Source organism: Emys orbicularis, chromosome 11 (assembly GCF_028017835.1).
Source record: "Emys orbicularis isolate rEmyOrb1 chromosome 11, rEmyOrb1.hap1, whole genome shotgun sequence".
NCBI lineage: Eukaryota > Metazoa > Chordata > Testudines > Emydidae > Emys > Emys orbicularis.
Window position 1 is genome coordinate 27,345,016 of NC_088693.1, and position 18,312 is coordinate 27,363,327.

At 37.7% G+C, this 18,312-nt stretch overlaps 1 protein-coding gene across 1 annotated transcript in view; it reads right to left on the reverse strand.

Moving 5' to 3' along the window:
* Nucleotides 1–18,312, reverse strand: part of NEB (nebulin) — a 201,774-nt gene that overhangs the window by 12,305 nt on the left and 171,157 nt on the right. The window contains exons 141-159 of the mRNA XM_065413682.1: nucleotides 18,034–18,144; nucleotides 17,510–17,620; nucleotides 16,313–16,426; nucleotides 16,070–16,174; nucleotides 15,593–15,697; nucleotides 13,451–13,555; nucleotides 12,493–12,585; nucleotides 10,604–10,696; nucleotides 8,885–8,977; nucleotides 8,363–8,455; nucleotides 7,138–7,230; nucleotides 6,468–6,560; nucleotides 5,191–5,283; nucleotides 4,468–4,560; nucleotides 3,890–3,982; nucleotides 3,308–3,400; nucleotides 1,321–1,413; nucleotides 956–1,048; nucleotides 592–684 (exon numbers count right to left, since the gene is read on the reverse strand). Of these exons, the coding sequence (XP_065269754.1) occupies nucleotides 592–684; nucleotides 956–1,048; nucleotides 1,321–1,413; nucleotides 3,308–3,400; nucleotides 3,890–3,982; nucleotides 4,468–4,560; nucleotides 5,191–5,283; nucleotides 6,468–6,560; nucleotides 7,138–7,230; nucleotides 8,363–8,455; nucleotides 8,885–8,977; nucleotides 10,604–10,696; nucleotides 12,493–12,585; nucleotides 13,451–13,555; nucleotides 15,593–15,697; nucleotides 16,070–16,174; nucleotides 16,313–16,426; nucleotides 17,510–17,620; nucleotides 18,034–18,144 (1,860 nt within the window). The remainder of the gene's footprint in view (nucleotides 1–591; nucleotides 685–955; nucleotides 1,049–1,320; nucleotides 1,414–3,307; nucleotides 3,401–3,889; nucleotides 3,983–4,467; nucleotides 4,561–5,190; nucleotides 5,284–6,467; nucleotides 6,561–7,137; nucleotides 7,231–8,362; nucleotides 8,456–8,884; nucleotides 8,978–10,603; nucleotides 10,697–12,492; nucleotides 12,586–13,450; nucleotides 13,556–15,592; nucleotides 15,698–16,069; nucleotides 16,175–16,312; nucleotides 16,427–17,509; nucleotides 17,621–18,033; nucleotides 18,145–18,312) is intronic.

Below are 18,312 nucleotides of genomic sequence, written 5' to 3' on the forward strand. Positions count from 1 at the left end.
TTATCAGTGAGTAGTGGAGAAAATAATTAGGCCGATTTTATCCTTCTAATATTCAATTACATGGGGGGGAGGGGAATTAGGCTCTCAAATACTGTGTTGATGAGGGCCATATAGGTTCAGTGAAACTATCTGCATGCATAAGAATTTGCCAGGAGAGGGCATGACAAGTCTCTGCTGTCTTGAGTAACAGCTTATGGGGGGCGTTACTGCCTGTAGGAATGAATACATTTTATGTAGAACACAAGTTACTAACAGAAAATACCCATAATGCTGAAGAATGTCCATTATGCATCACATACCATAGACGCACTTTAAACACAGAGGCTATTACCAGGAATTTAGATGGTTACATTTGTTATTTGAAGTCAAATTGTTATGTAAAACAAGGACTCAGATGAAAATAGAGAGCCAGTTAAAACAAGGAATGGAAAACTCCAGGAATTAGAGTTATATTTTAGTATCATTTTAAAACTTCAAAACTAGGTAAGGAAGTTAATATTTAGATGTTTTAAAGTTGAATGAGGAAAGGACTAAATGATTTATAATGTTAAAATGTTATTTTGTAGCTTATTTATTTGTCCTAGCAAATACCGAGCTAATGTTTTCTTGATTGCGTTTAGCTCTCTCCATCTCTGGAGTGATAGGTGTCGGAGTTCCTTTTCCCATGTGCTCTTTGTACAACACCTATAGCACACAAAAAAAGTGTCCAGAAGTCAAAGACTAGACAATTGTTGATGAATCATGGTGTAAATTGTGTTATTGTTTAATCATACTCATCACTGCATGGATAAAAGGATATCAAGAAGTAAAGCAGTTAAAACGTTATTTCATTATGCAAAAAGTAAAATAATTATTTCAAAAGGAAAAAAAAGGCAAGTTGAGAAAATTGGGGTAAAATTAGAAGCAGTTTTGAGGATTGTTATTTTTTTTAATATAAGGTTGTTCCTTTCAATACCAAGCTAATGTTTTCTTGATTCCGTTTGACTCTCTCCATCTCTGGAGTTACAGGTGTCGGCGTTGCTTTCCCTACGTTTTCTTTGTAAGCAACCTACAAGTTACAAAGAAGTATCCAAAAATCACAAAAAATGTACAAGTGAATTTTTTAAAACTATTACTTTTGTAATAGTAAAGTTTATTGTGTTAATAGGAAAAATCCCTCTGGAAAAAATATTTAAAAAGTTGTTAAAATCAATGCTTGTAATTTTAAAAAGCCAATTAAAATTACATTTAAAAATGTGGGGGAGAAACAAAACTAGTCAGATGAAAGGTATTTTTTAAAAATGCACTGTCACATCACATTTTATTTTCTCAAGACAATACCGAGCTAATGTTTTCTTGATTGCGTTTGACTCTCTCCATCTCTGGAGTAACAGGTGTTGGGGTTGCTCGCCCCAAGTTTTCTTTGTATAATACCTACGGGATACAAAAGACGTATCCAGAAAAAACAAGTTACTTATCAAATTAAAAAAATCATGACTTGTTATGTTACACAGCACTGCATGAATGCCAAACATCTAAAGGGACAAGGATGTGGAAGAGCAAGAAAAAAAAACTGGAAAAAAGAATTTAAAAGGAAGTTTTCATATTAAAATAGAAGGGCTCTATCCAGCTGCAAATATTTATGGTACTGCAGGATGCACAAGCTCGCGGAAGTTGTCTGTGCCTTGGGCAGACCTAGTCAAGAAAGAGGTTGCTCCAGGAGACCTGAAAAATGAGTCCCTAACTCCCATGCACCACATCACTGCCTTCATGTATTATGCAAACCTTAAGATTAGGATTGAAGGAGGAATTGCTGTAGGAGGGGCAGTTGGTAAGAGGCTCTTCAGTTCTCAATCACCTGAACTGGTTGTAATCTGAATCCCAACCCAAATGAGACTCCATTGACTGAACCTTCTCACAGCTGCCAGGGTATGATCACTGTGGGTGGTTGGGGGTTTCCCCAGTGAAGACATCCCTTCTTACTACTTTCTCCACTAAATCACCATTTGGAAAGGATTCTTCTCTCTCTGTCTCTGTTTTGAAGCTCTCAGCCAGAGATGTTTATTTCTCTGGCTGATTGACACCAGTCAGCCAAATTAAAAACCAACTCCAGGGGCAGATGTTCTGTAAATCTCACTACATCACTCCCAGGACCCTGACTGCTGTATATGGCAATATGAGACTTCATCCCTTAAAAGGGGCAGGTTGTACAGTTGTGCAATTCCAGTTAAGGCAATGGAAAGACTCCCACTGATTCTAATGGGAGCTGGATCACGCCCTAATGTTTAAGCCCATGTGGTTCTCAATGTTTCCTAGCGTATGGCTACGCTTGCAGCTGTACAGCGCTGTGAGTTAAACCCGCCTTTGTACAGCTGAGTAGGGAAAGCGCTGCAGTCTGTCCACACTGACAGTTGCCAGCACTGTCGTGGCCACATTTGCAGCTGCATTGGAAGCAGTGCATTATGGGCAGCTATCCCAGCATTCAAGTGGTTGCAATGTGCTTTTCAAAAGGGGGGTGGGGTGGAGTGTGACAGGGAGTGTAGGGGGAGAGCGAGTGGGTTTTTGGAGTGCTGAGAGTGTGTCAGCACGCTATCTTGTAAGTTCAGACCCCCCTGCTTCTCACTCACTCACTCAAAGCAAACAGCAAAATGTTTGCTTTTTCTCTCCGAAACGGAGCTTTGAAATGGCACTTCCGCATTCCTGCGGCCGATCACAATGAGAAGAGTGGCCACTTGATAAGGGGATTATCACAGCGCAGTAAGTTAACTCCTCGTTCACACTGACAGCCGGGAATTGTAGCCAAGGCGCAGCAAACGTTATTCCTCTCGGGGAGGTGGAGTACCAGCAGCGCTGTAGGCAGGGAGATACAGTACTGTACATGCCTTGCCAGTGTGGACGGGGAGTGAGGTACAGCACTCTGGGAGGCTTTATTGTGCTGTAACTCACAAGTGTAGCCAAGGCCCTAGATACTGTCAACTACTTCCAACTCCCACAGAGGTCTAGAGCATGTCACCAGGTCAGTTCCTAACTGGATTCAGTGGAACAATAGGGAGGAAGTACTGTTGAGCTCGTATAGGCCAGCAGCCACAGAGACTGTTAATATCTGGATAGAGCCCTACAGTCACAGAGCTAGGTTATAAAACAATCTTAAAATTCCAGGAGCAGACTGTTAACACTAAAGCTAGGTTTATTTTTAGGAGCAAAAGAAATTATTATGCAAACAGAGCCATATCTAACGTTTTAAGCTAAAAGCCTTTCTGAAATATGTTAGTGTTATTTTATTAAAAAATAGGAGCAAAGGGGGAAAAACTGTTTATTTTATAGGTACCGAGCTAATGTGTTCTTGATTGCGTTTGACTCTCTCCATCTCTGGAGTGACTGGTGTTGGGGTCGCTTTCCCCACGTGTTCTTTGTACAAAACCTACATGATACAAAGGAGTATCCAAAAATCATAAAAAGGCAATGACAATAAAAACAAGAGCTTCTGAATTATCACATTTAGAAAGGGTTACTTTTTGGGGCCCATTCCTGTTTCCAGTAAAATCAATAAGTGCTTTGTGATTGATCTAATTGGCTGCAGGAATGGCTCCATTAAGGAATCAGCACTGCATGAAAGCAAAATAGCTTAGTAGAATAAGGAGTCTGGAAGGGTAAAACAAAACAACCCCCCCCCCCCCCACTGTTTATTGAAAAAAGAAAGTCAATTAAATTGTTGCTCTAATAAAATCCTAGTACCAAAGGATTAAAGATGAGACTCTGTAGCTTATTTATAAGTGTAAAAGGTAGGAATTTTTTGCCAAGAGGTGAATTCACATCCATTTTAAAGTTAGAAAGCATGGATTGTTAAAACCTCTAATGTTAGGTTAAACAGTTCAGATCTTAAAAAGAGTGTTTTTCCTGCTAAAAATACCGAGCTAATGGTTTCTTGATTGCGTTTGACTCTCTCCATCTCTGGAGTGACTGGTGTTGGGGTAGCTTTCCCTACATTTTCTTTGTACAACACCTGTGAGACATAAGAAAGCAGCCATAGAAAGCAGCAATAAATAAAACTCCGTTTGTTTACAAGTTGGAACCTTAGGGCATGTTCTATCTTTTCATGTTGTAAGATTTCGGTGTTACATTTTTAAAAGAATGCATCTGGGGAAATACAGATCTAACCTTGTGTTTTAACCACAAAAGAATTCTTTGAACAAATATTGTGTTTTAACAAGACCACAAAAAAGCAGTAGTTGAGGCTGTTATGAAAATGGGTGGTGGTAAAAAAAAAAAAAAAAAATGAACGTAAAAGTTTCAGAGAAAATAAAGATTGAAAAGTGAAGAAGGGCAAATGGTTAAAAGTTCTCAAGATTAGAAATGTGGCATTAAAAATGTTTTAAAAAGCAACAACATCAAAACAAAAATAGGTTAAAATAGTGGGAGGTCAGTGTCATTTGTTAAAAAAGTTCATTTTGAAACAGTTAAAGGGAACTTTTCGCTTATCAGAAATACCGAGCTAAAGTTTTCTTGATTGCGTTTGACCCTCTCAATCTCTGGAGTGACAGGTAAGGGGGTTCCAGTCCCCAAGTTTTCTTTGTACAACACCTGTGTGGTAACGAAGCATCCAAAAAAAAAAAAAATCAGAAAAGCAACAATTAATAAAGCGCCACATTATGTCAGGTATTAAGTCTGGTTGGTCTGATTCTGCTTTTCTATACTGGCTGAATGCCATGAAAGTTTTGGCTGTGCAAGGAGTATGGGTTCAAGACCAGATAATTCTAATGTCTTATTGTGGAATATGTATTGAATCCACCAGAGAATGGTTTTCTTGGCAAACACAGATCAAAAACGTAATCTGATTACATGAGAAAGTTTTGTGACTGCCTCTCACTCTATTCTATTAGAGATTCAGACCCATGGTCCTTGCATGGTGAGTGACAGATACAATAGAGATTTTTTAAAATATCCAACAGGACAAAAAAAAAAAAAAAAAAAAAAGTTCGAACAAGGAGTAAAGTGGTTAACATTACTGAGGATCATACAAATAGTAAAGTTAGGAAGAAGATTAAGTAACAGTCACTGTAAAATTGCAGTAAAATGATGGAAAGAGGATGGTCTTATTGGTATAAGTTAATTACATGAAAGGGATAGGGTGTGTGGTTTTTGTTTTCTTTATAAAGATTAAAATGTGCATTTTAAATGGAGTTAAAGGAAACTTTTGTCTTTCAAAAATACCGAGCTAAAGTTTTCTTGATTGCGTTTGACTCTTTCCATCTCTGGAGTGACAGGTGTTGGGGTTCCTGTCCCCAGGTTCTCTTTGTACAACACCTGTGGGGTAACATGGAAATAGCCCCCCAAAAAAAAGCAAGAGTCAATAATATCTCGTGTGCTGGCAGAAAGGGATAAGTGTGAGGGATACAATTTTTTCACAGCCACCCCGAACTAAAAGCAAGACAAATTAATGAAATAAAAGCTGTAGAGTCAGTGTAATATACAATACATTGTGATCAATTTTGATGGAAAGAGGGTTTTTTATATGTGGATCACATGAAATATCTAGGTTTGAAGGCTATTTTAGAGGATAAAAATGTTGCTTAAAAAGGAATGAAGGGATTTTTCATAAATAATGAAATAACATTTTCTTGATTGTATTTGACCCTGTGTTTCTGGAGAGAGAGAGATTGATGTTCCTTCCCTAAATTCTCTTTGTATAACATGTGCAATGAGGAGGAGTCATAAAAAAAAAATCAATAAAATGGTTCCAGAGTTAAGATTAAGGAATCTTGCTGCCTTATTCTGAAAAGGGCACAGGGATTACATTATAAAGACTGCATCTGGGAATGGTATTTGAGAAATACTTATTTAACATTGCTGTCTGACTGCATGTGAAATTTCTCTCTCTCTCTCTCTCTCTCTCTCTCTAAGAAATGCACCTATGCTGGCAATTTTGACCCATAGGACCAGAGCTTCAAATGAAGGTATGCCAGTTTACACAGATAAGAATTCAACTGAGAGTCTTTGCACCATGAGAGATAGGTAAGGATGGGACAAAAGGCATCTGACATGACAGAAAAGAAGCAGTCTGCTCTAAATACTAACTAAATGCTTCTTTAGCCCTTGCAGAAATACTGAGACAGACTCTCAGCAGTCTAAATTGGTGTAGTTACATTGAAATTATACAGATTTATATCAGCTAAGGTTTTGGCCAAACATGTCTTAATTGATATGTGCATTAAACCAGAAAAAAAAAATCTAGGATTGAGGTAATTTTTTTTTTAAAAGCCTGTTATTAAAAAAAAAAAAATAGATAGCAACGTTCAGGATTATCTAAACCATAAAACATGAATAGGAATAAGGTATCAACCACTGGAAACTGCAGAAAAAGATGGGGGAAAGGATGGTTTTATCAGTATAAGTTGATTACAGGGAAAGGATAGCAGTATAGTTATTTTGGTAAAGGTTAAAACATTTAAAAATGAGTTAAAGGAAACTTTTTTCATTTGGTCAAATACCGAGCTAAAGTTTTCTTGATTGCGTTTGACTCTCTCAATCTCTGGTGTGACAGGTGTTGGGGTTCCTGTCCCCAGGTTCTCTTTGTACAACACCTGTTGAGTAACAAGGACGTGTTAAAAAAAAATTTTTTTTTTTAAAAGGTCAGTAATACTCCACTTGATGGGGGTAAGTGTTGATCATAAGGAATACAATTTTTAGGTCTACCAAATCCACTCTGCACCAAAAAAGCAGGAAGTGTTAATGAATAAGCCAGCTAAGATCAGTGTTATACAGGAATTGTGATCAACTCGGATAGAATTCTTTAGACTTGCAGAAATACCATGTCTTATTTTTTACGTGCACTACAGTGGGGGAAAAAAGGGATTGAGGCTAATCAAAAACCTAGTGTTACATTAAAACTTCAAAATAGTTCTAGTTTTTTAAAAGTTAAACAGAGGTTTGGAAAATAGAGGGGTGGAAATGGTGGTTAGGAGTTCCTCAGAATTACATAACTCATAAAAAGTACCAAAAAAAAAAAAAGAAATAAGTAGTAGTTACTGAAAATTGGAAAGAGGATGATCGTATTTTTAGAAGTTGATTACAGGAAAGGAAAAGGGTGGAACTTTTATAAATGTTTAAAAGTTCATCCGAAATGGTGTTAAAGGTAGCTATTTTCTTTTTAAAAAATACCGAGCTAAAGTTTTCTTGATTGCGTTTGACTCTCTCCATCTCTGGAGTGACAGGTGTTGGGGTTCCAGTCCCCAAGCCCTCCTTGTACAACACCTGTGTGGCAACGAGGAAGTGTCAAAGAAAAAGAAGAAGCAAGTCAACAAATCTCCACTTAACATCATGTACATGTTAAGCATCAAGAATCCAGATTTTTCTATATCAATCCTGACCCCCCCTAGATTTTTCCAAACTAGGAAAAGTTAAAGGGAAAATTAACTAATATTGATGATTATGCAGTATTTGTGACCTCAGCTATGCACCCACAATTCCCATTAATAAGAGATGCGTGGGGAAATATGAAGGCACAAGTGGGCCAGATTCTGATTTAATTTGCTTCATTGTAAATCTGGAGTGATTTAATTGATTTTAATGGATATCTCCAGACTTGTACCAGTTTAAATGAGATCAGAGTAGCTTGTGGTAAGTACATGTATCAAAAAGTGTAACTACATTGTATTCTCCTAAGCGGCATAAGAATCTGAAGTCAGGACAGAATTTCAAAACTATGGTGTTTGAGTAGGTGTAAAATGAATTCAAACCTCCCCCCATATAAACAGGGACACAAAAAAGTTGTTAAAAAAGCATCATGACGTAAAATTCATGAATTGTAGATGGCAATTCAAATGGAATGTATTAGGACCAGAAGAGTTTATCCTAGGGGATTGTGAGTACTATAATAAATCTTCATTATGTATGTAATTCTCTTCCTCTCTGGAACGACAGCAATGCTGCCCCGGGTCTGTTTACAAAGACCTGCAGGATACAAGAAAAGCATCCAACATGGCAACAACAAAAGAAAGACATGTCATGTTCTAATTACATTCTATTGCTTTAAAGAAAGGTTAGGTTTTATTTTACATTTGCACTGCACTAACATGGTGATGCCAAAGGCTGTTAGAAACATCTACTGTGTTATTGAGGAAGAGGATGGGAATCCACTCTGAACATCACATGTTTTTCAGTGGGGGAAATATGGTAGGGTAAATATGGTTAAAATTTCAGTGAAGGAACTATTTATAACTAAGTTAGACTGGGATGGAAAGTTAAAATACTACACTAGGATGGTGACAGGTTTAGTGGTTCAGTTTAAAAAAAAAAGGGCTGTGATTCAAAGCCCTGTGAAGGGTTAAAGGAAGAAATTTAATATGGAGGAGTTAACGGGATTGTTGTTTTCTTTTGGAAATACCGAGCTAACGATCTCTTGATTGCGTTTGACTCTCTCCATCTCTGGAGTGACAGGTGTTGGGATCCCAGTCCCCAAGCCCTCCTTGTACAACACCTGTGAGGTACAAGAAAGTATCCAAAAAAGTACTCAAACCAGGCAAGGTTATTAAGTCTGGCTATGTGGTGAACAGTGTTTAGTAATAGTATTGACTATTCCACACTTCTAGAGGTGAATACTAAAGGCAGATGCATGGTGGTTGATTATTCCATAAATACTCAGAAGCTGGCGAGTTAAAATTAAAAAAACTTGCAGAGGGAAAATGCCATGTTAATTTCACTGCTGACCTCAGGGTGTGTTTTTTGTATATAAAATTTTTATATAAAACTGTAAATCACTCAAAAGGTTAAAAACACAATGGGAATGGCAGGAGATAAGTTAAATATTTCATGTTGGTAGTTTTCTTCTAAATAATTGAAGAAACAAAGAATGGTTGTTAGGATGTTATTGTGAAAGGATGAGTTGTTTTATTTCTTTGAGAAATACCGTGCTAATGTGTTCTTGATTGCGTCTGACTCTTTCTATCTCTGGAGTCATAGGTGTTGGGATTCCTGTCCCGAGGTCCTCCTTGTACAACACCTGCAGAAAGAACATAAGCACCCACAGAGGTGATGAGAAGACTGTTCACTTTTCACAGAAACCTAACTGAAGCTGGATATGTAGTTTGTTTGGATTACATGTAAATATGTGCACATTTTATTTTGGCTGCAGGTCTGTGTTTTTAAGGCCCTGGTTCAACAAAGTAGTTGGACAGGCATCTAATTTTAAGTACATGAACATACTGAAGTCAATGGGATTGCCCACTTAAAGTTACACACATGCTTAAATACATAGCTGATTTGGGGTCTAAAATTGGTGCAGTTCTTTAAAAAAACCACATTGATCTGGTTTTGAAAATTCCCATGTGCTATTTTTCCTGTAATTAACATTTTCAGAGATAGATATTTTATGTTATAGTGTTAACATATGGCTAAAATTCTTAGAGGGCTGTGTAGTACATTTTGAAAGCACTGTATAGAGACAATGTGGCTCCACTTCACATGAAGTCCCCTTTCAAGATTTAACCTATCTCTGTGTCTTAACTATTAATAATACTCGAGTGCCTCCATTTCGTTTTAGTTTTCTGACGAGAAAGCACATCTGAATTTCAGCTCTCATACAGTTAGATTCGTCTTCATTTGTAATTATTTGATCAAATAATTGCTTGCATTTTCATGAAAGGAAATTGCATATAAAATGCTTCAGTCCGAAGTCTGATCATAAGAACCAGAACTACAATTGTGTTAGAGATATAACTTGTAAATCACTAAAATGGATGTACATACTGCGTTATATGCCTTCAGTATGCCACCAAAACCAGAAAACTGTTAGAATATATGGTAAATAAGGCATTCAAAGCATGAGATGAGGTAAATCCAAGGTTAGCAAACACCAGTGTAGTTTGAAAATATAACCAGATTATGCAAAACTGAACTGTAAAAACCAATTAGTATCAGAAGGAGCTCAGAGGGAAAAGGTGGGACAGAGGACAGGAAAGGGAAAGTTATTACTTAAAGGTTACTTACAGTCACTTATAAGGACTTTGCCATCACTCAAGAGAATTCTTTTATAATGAATAACTGAGGTACCAATAAGCAAAGGACCACATCTGCTCATGAGTCTACATGCAATGCTCTCACTGAAGTTAAGAGGAATGTCACCTAAAAATCGATGACTCTTTAACAACAGAGTAACAAAGAAGGCCAAGATGCTGTTTATACTCAGAACTGTAACTGGATTTTGTGACAATTAATATGGCTCCAGATACTTTTAGTGAGATTTCCCTCCAACCATTCACAACACTGCAGAATTGTTTAAGAAACTACCTGACCATTTTTTTGTTCTTAACCACATATTTAGAATTAAATCAGCTAAGTGGCTGAGTTTATCAAGCTCCAAGCTTGAGTAGTGAAGAAAATTGAATTCTAGTGCCCTGCTGGTGCTCATCATAAAGATTGAGAGGTACATTCTCCTTTCAACAGGCAAAAGCCATTAATGCTAATGGACGCTAAAGCTTGAGCTCTGCAAAGGGCATACACCTCCCTGAAAGTCCTAGTTGGAAACGATAGTATTTATTAGAAAGGAAAGAGGACTATTTAGTAATGCAAGCATAGTGTTATGACTGTGCAGGTCACACAGATGAGTGCAAAAAATATCAGCCACTACCGAGCTGATGTGCTTCTGTGCCTCCTTCACACGTTTCACTTCGGGAAGATCAGAAATTGGAATTCCTTTTCCAATACTTTCCTTATATTTAATCTGCAAAGTCACATACATTCAAAAAACAAAAATACTTAAAGCTCATTAAACATATACATATGGTACCCAATTACATGATAGAACAAAGAAACAGGTCATTTAAAATGTATTGAAACTTAAAGCATTACATACACCCATGTGGAAGGACAGTCTTCAAGGAAGATTCTGCCAAAACTGATCTGCATTATCAGGCTACCTTAAGCCATCTCAGTGTGTCTAAAGGTAAACGGGCCGCATACAATGCAATGGGAATTAGAGAAAAGGCTAGGACATGCAGTGGGTTCAGACATGCATCCTTCTCCCCTGCGGACCTGTTTTTGCCATAAGTGAGATGACCTTGGTCATCTTTAAGCAAGTGTATTCAATAAAGTTCAGTTGTCCATAAAGAAATCTTATCTTCCCTTCATAGGGAGCCATCTCCTTCTGAGACCCAAATTTCAATAAATTCTAATGTAATAGACAGGAGCAGAGCGTTTCTCTAGGGCACAGATGATGAATCTTTTGGCTCTCAAGTCTTTAAAAAAGCCAGAGTTGCCATGGCATCAAAAACCAATCAACCAATAATTGACCCCAGAGTAAAGAGGCAGACAATCTTAGCTTCTTAAAGTAAAATGTTCAAACCTGAGCCCAAGATTTGGTCATCCAACTTGAGACACCTCAAGAGGGCATGGTATTTTGAAAGTGCTGATCACATGACTGCTAAAATTTGGGCCTAATTTGAGATGTATCACTTAGGCACCAAAAAAATGAATTGTCAAAATTGCTAGTCACTTGAAAATCTTAGTCTAAGTGCCTAAAGTTAGGCACCTAAATCCATATTTAGCTACCCAAACAGAATTAGCTTGATTTCCAAAGATTTTGAGAACCTGCAGATCCCATTCATTTCAATAGGACCAGAGATGTCTCTGCACTTTTGACCAATACAGCCATCCAGTTTAAAAGCAGGTATCTACTTTTAAAGTATTCCAGTCCTTTTCACAGTAAAGCTGTAAGCAGAGGGAATCTCAGCTACAGTTTAAGCTACCATTAATAGCTCTGTTTTATAATACTGTAGACTGAAATTGATTTTTAACATAAATCTAAATACACTGAACAGACCTGTCACCTTGCTACTTGCTTTCTATATGAATTTAGGTGTTCAAGTTTTGGATTTATGAGACATATACTATCCAACATGGGTGAGGCTGCATACAAAAGTCTATTGTAAAAAAATCAGTGTTGTCTCCTTTTTTTACAAGATGCAAAAACAACTTTCTCCCGAACAAATTTCTCTCACCATCATCAAGCAAACATTTGAATAAAGAGGCAAGCTTTAGTATCCCTTGCCCTAATATGACATCAGCATTCAAAGCATAAACTATATGTAGGCTAAATACTTAAAATTGCATTTCCCAACGTGCATAAATAAATCCTTATTCATACTTTAGAATATTAAAACTTTTATGCAAAGTAAACTTGATATAAAAATGTGTTAAATTACACATTTGGGGAGAGATTAGAATTAGAATGAGAGCTTCCATGTTTTAGAAAAATATTATAATTAGCATATTGTTAATCATTTGAAAGATTTTCCTAGTAAGAGCTACCACAAATATTGAAGAAAATAAAACTTTTTAAAGCTTGTTAGGAAACTATTTTTTGACAAATGGTAATAGGCAAAGGCTCTAAGATAACCCTTAATTTCGTAAGTAATTCCAAAACTGCTGTTAGCACCGGATAAGGAAACGAGTGAGGAAGAGGAAATTATTTGAGTTGTATTAGCACAGGTAGAGTGTTAGAAATCCATTGTTTTGTACCGTGCTAATCGCGTCCTGGGTTCGTTTAATTCTCTGCATCTCAGGTGTCTTTTCAATAGCTGTTCCTGTTCCAATATCTTCTTTATATAAAATCTTAATATTCAGAACCAAGACAACAAAGTTAAGCACAGAAAACACAATATTGTCCCTCCTAGAGAGTGACTACAAAACATCTGAAAGTGGGTGGGCCAAACTAATATACAAAGGTATAGGCTCGGAGCCAATTCTGAGCTCTAGCTGTAACGGGTGCAAAATAAGGTCAGTAAAGTTTATTTTGCCTACCTTGAAGAGTCCCTCCTACTACAAGCAGTGACCCTTGTGGAAACAAAGGGTTTGGATCATTTTTATTTGCAGTAGCACATTTTATGGATAATAGTATTCCATTTTGTAGCATTTAGTTTAAGACTGAAATGTATCACTCTCCAGAGTTTGGACAGACTTCTGTAGTTAAATGTGCAATGTGACCAATGTGAACATGACACAAGAGAAATACTTAACTCCTTAAGATAAGTCATGTGAAATGTGAAACAAATCAGGACAGACATAGTTGATTTACTGTTAAAAGATGACATTTGCATCACATCAAGATTGTTATACTACAAACTCACAGCACTAGATGGCCACATGACAAAATAAGGGTGAACACTAATAATACTGCACATAGGACAGCTTAACTGTCAAAACAGAAAGTGAGTGAGAAGTTTGGGCAAGCAGCAACAGATATGAGAGGTAGTAAAAGTCAGCTAACTAAAATAAGTGTAAAATTAGTATGAAACACTAAAGACCTGATGCTGCAAATTCTCATGCACGTGCTTAATTTGAAGTATAAGTAGCTCCACTGAAGTCAGTAAGGCTACACATGGACATAAGTGTATACAAGAAAAGGTCTAAAAAGTGTTTTTAAAATATTAAAATTGATTATTTGAGTTAGCATTGAAAATGTGTAAAATAAATATACCGAGCTGAAATTCTTTTGGTTTTCTTTAACACGCAGTATTTCTGGTGTATCTTGTACCACTGTAACTTTTCCTTTACTGTTCTTTACATCCCACTGGTACTGAAGCTATTAAAAAAAAGAAAAGAAAAATGTGGTTGGGATATCAACTCTAGTCCATAAGAGTTTACTCTTGTCTTTTTAAAAGCTTTCTTTTTTTTAAAGATAGAAAATAAAATATTTGTCAAGGATATATTCTGAGGAGACATTGAATCATCATCACATGTGGTGGGATTTTTTACAATCCATGAACATAAAAGATACTCTCCCGGGTTGCAGCTAATCAGAATAAAATTAGTAATAGATTCTTAAAATAAAATAAAAAAGTTCTAGAAAGGTGACGACTGAGAACTAGGAAAAAATCACACCATTGAAAAATAATGTCATCCACCAGGCTCAATGGGTGGGAAACTTAATAATACCAGCAGTGAGGTGGACAACCCCAAGAAAAAGGAGGGCGCGAATGCTAGAGGAACACGGGGGTGATCCGTCTTCCTCGGGAGAGGGGTTCTCTTCCTTCTATTGGCCAACCAGCGGCAGCTGGCAGTTGATTGCTTTGCTCCGCGCCTCCGTTTTAAATTTAAATTTTTGTCCACGTCTTTAGGCCTATGGCCGTGGTTCTCAGCCCAATCAGCACACAGCTGTGACCCATGTGACAGCCTCAGGGCCATACGGGTAGTATAGCTATATTGTGTGGATGCAGTCCACATAACACATGGAGAGCTGCATATGTGGCCACAATGGTAAATAGGTTGAGAACCACTGAGCTATGGCTACACTGTAGCTCAGAGTGAACGCCTCAGCCCAGGTAGAGAGACTCAGGCTAACAGGACTCAAGCTAGTGTGCTAAAAACAGCAGTGTGATCATTATGGCTCTGGCAGAGACTTGGGCTAGCCATCCGAGTTCAGACCCAGGGTGTTGGATGGGCTTAAGAGCCCAAGCTGCTGCCCAAACAGCATCCATACTGCTATTTTTAGCACACTAGATCAAGCCTGCTAGCATAAGTCTGCCTCCCTGGGCTGGGAGGCTTGCTCTCAGCTGCAGTGTAGACATACCCTGGGACTCTCTTGCTCCATTTAAGCAGCCCCACCTTCCTTCCTTGTATTTTGTAGTATAGGAACTGTATTTTTTAGGAGGCTGTGGGAAGGGCCTTCCTGAGGATTTATGGGGCCCTATGCAGTATTATTAAACTGGTGCCCCTATGCCCAATGGCAGCCCAGGCTTGCATGTGTATTTTAGATAAGGGTGGTCTTTTGAAGGATTTATTCTAAAAGCTATACATCTGAAGATCCAAGCATTTAAGGCTAAAGATGAATACTCAGATTGTGCATCTAAAAATCTATGCAAGGATTTTTCAGAGATGTGATTTTATAATCTTCAGCAACACACTAATGAAATATTTTTAAAGCAAATTTTAAACTAAGGTAATGTAGACTAACATGTTCGGAGTAAATATTACAGTAATGCACAACTGCTTTTGTCAGTAAATTCAGAAATTGAGGCCTTGTCTACACTGCCACTTTACAGCGCTGAAACTTTCTCACTCAGGGGAGTGAAAATCACTCCCAGCACTGCTAGCTACTCCCCTTGTGGAGGTGGTTTTACAGTGCTGGGCTCTCTGCCAGCACTGGTGCCGGGCTCTCTGCCAGCACTGGTGCCGCAACTACACAGCAAGGTTATTTTAGGGGGGGTCACAGTATTGCCACCCTTACTTCTGCACTGAATTCAGAGCTGGGTGGCCAGAGACTGGCGGCTGTTGGCCAGGCACCCAACTCTGAAGGCAGCACCCCGCCAGCACCAGCACAGAAGTAAGGGTAGCAGTACCGCAACCCCCGCTACAATAACCTTTCAACCTCCCCTCCCCCACAACTCCTTTTTGGGTCAGCACCCCTACAATTACAATACTGTGACATTTCAGATTTAAATAGCTGAAATCATGAAATTTAAATTTTTTTAAATCCTATGACCGTGAAATTGACCAAAATGGACGGTGAATTTGTAGGGCCATAAGGATAAGGGTTTTAAAACAGGACCAAGCTAATTAGATGGGAAATGGACGTTCTCTGTTGTATGACAATAAACAATGGCTTGGTATGTATACGTACAGTGCTAAAGTTCTTTTGGTTCTCACGGACTCTCAGCATATCGGGTGTGTCTACAACAGACAGGTAGTGTGACATGGTCCTTCCTGCATCTTCCTTATATTTTTTCTGTTAAATCAATGTTTAAAAAAAATAGTTTTCTGTTAAAGATAATTAAAAAATAGTATAGCATTATTTATTGCTGATTAATGCAAGTTTAAACAGTAGTGAGCAATTCAGTGGACGATACAAACACATAAAATAATCTTTATGCGGGATTTTTTTTTTTAAATGTTGACTGACATTTATGTCGGTCAGAGATGCTAGTCTGACAGCTCTTTGGTAGCATATGTCCAGCGTTCTCTCCTGAATTTTGTTACAGCCGGTTAGTTTAATTTGCTTTAAGACAAAATCTGCTCTGAATTAATATCTGTTAATGATCAAGTAAGGGAGAGACTCACTGAGAATGAACAACAACCACGACTCTTTAAATCTCATTACCTGGCTTGAAAGGTTCTTGACCTGCTGGGCATGAATGATCTCTGGAGTATCGATAACAGAGGTGTAATTGGCTTTATCCATTTCTGCCAAATGCTTATATTTAATCTGTTGGAAAACATTTCAGTTAGGGACCCTCAATCATATCTATGACCACTGTCTTCTCTCATCTACTCAGAAAATACTCTTCATAAGGTTTCTTTTTAAAAAGTCATCAGGTTTTATGTCTGCGCTATTCACACTGACCTGACTGGCAATGTCAGTGGCATTCTTTGCCCTCATATAGTCTGGTGTTTCCAAAGCCAGGTCTGTCAGACCTCTTCCTTTGATTTCAAGCTCCAGTGCTTTCTTGTACTCTTTCTATGGGTGAAGATAATAATTTGAAAAAATATATACATGTGGAATGGGATGGCGCTGGCAAGTTTAACTAGAGTCTCATTACAAAATAGCTTCATCATCTAGAAATGGCATATGACAATCATACACACAAAACCACAAAATTAAATTCAAATATATTAACTCATGACAATTTATTTTCCATAAAAACTACGTAAATGCTCAGAACAGACAACAATACAGCAGTAAATGGGACAAATGTCATGAGCCAGGTTTATTTCAAGGTTGTGCTGACGGTGGCATCATAAACATTGGAGCAAAGTCTCAGGGCAGAAATTCCCTAGGGGACCAGGTTGTGGAAAGTAGGGAGCAGCCACTTGTGCTGGGAGGTGGGCAATTAGACGCTAGTGCTGTCTGAAAAATGTATGATAACGGCTTCAGAACCTCTGGAATTAAATGTTGCCCCCTGATGGTAACTATGTGAAGCACAGTAGCAGAAACACTAGGGTGAATCTTCCCTGGGATTCAAAGGATTTATTTGGTGCAAGTCAGTGTAATTTACACCAGAAACTTTGCTACATTTGGCCCATTATCAGTTGTAATATAAATTATGGTAATAAAATAAACTTTAACTGCACAAATTTGCTGCAGCATCAATACAAATATATTACAAATTCAAATATCCCCTTTGCCAGTTATCAGATACATTTAATTTGAAGTATTACATTGACATACCATAATAATGATAATAATAATAATAATTTGCACTTGGAAGTCTCCTTTTATCCAATGGTGGTGAAGCCTTTAGAAACATGAGTTAACTTAGCAACTCCTGTGAGAGTGGTTACTGTGAAATACCTCTATTACAGATATGCAGTGTAGTTAAAGTGATTTGCACAAGTTCAGACAGAAAGTCAGTTGCAGAGTCATGAATAGTGCCCAACAAGTGCTGGCTCCCATTCTCCAGCTCACTGGAACACTCTTCCCTTTCCCAAAGGCCATGTCTAGCAACATTTGTCATTCTGTGTTAACGTCACCTTGTGCATTAATGATGTGGAATGGTTCTAGTTCCAGTCAGGCCTTATTCCAGCTAGCTATTTGACTTACCTCATTTAGGATATGAGTTGCATTCTTTGCTCTTAACATGTCTGGAGTCTCCTCCAAGAGTGTCATACCTTTACCTCTGACACCTTCCTCTAGATCCCTCCTGTATTCTTTCTATAGGAAGAAAAAATAAGGGGAAACTGCAGAAATAGACTAGACATCGTTCCGCTACTCTGATGTAAAGAAAAAATGAGACCGAGCAGGGTTTTTGTTTGTTTGTTTTGTTTTAAGTAACAAAGAATATTGTTTGGAGTTATACACTCTCTAAAGACAGAGATCAGAACTCATTCTAAACTCTTATGGATGCACACACACAGGAACAATTATGCTGATGTAAAGGGACACAATAAATGTGAATACAGTTAACAATTAGTGGAATTAACATATGCAACAAATTACATCATGGTACAAAGACATCTGAAAATATACTTAACATACATGGGTAAGCAGTGAGGGAATATACTGGTGAGGTTAATTAGTGGAATTATTTGGCTCAATAGAGGAAGTAAATGCAGAGTAGCTGCTACCTCGCTTGCTATTTTGGTTGCATATTTGACATGTAAGAAAGATGGTGTAATCTCCAGGCCAGCAAGGTTTCTGCCTTTAATGGACTCTTCATAGTCCTTCTTATATTCTTTCTAATATGAGTAGGAAGAAGGAGAAAAAAGCAAATAAAGCAAATATTTATTACTTTTTTCATATCGCTTCAAAATAAATGCACCAGGACAAAAGAGCAACTTCTAATTATCTCCATTGATTTCACAGTGTCACCATCTCCAGGAAGGTAACTGTGGGCATAACCCTGC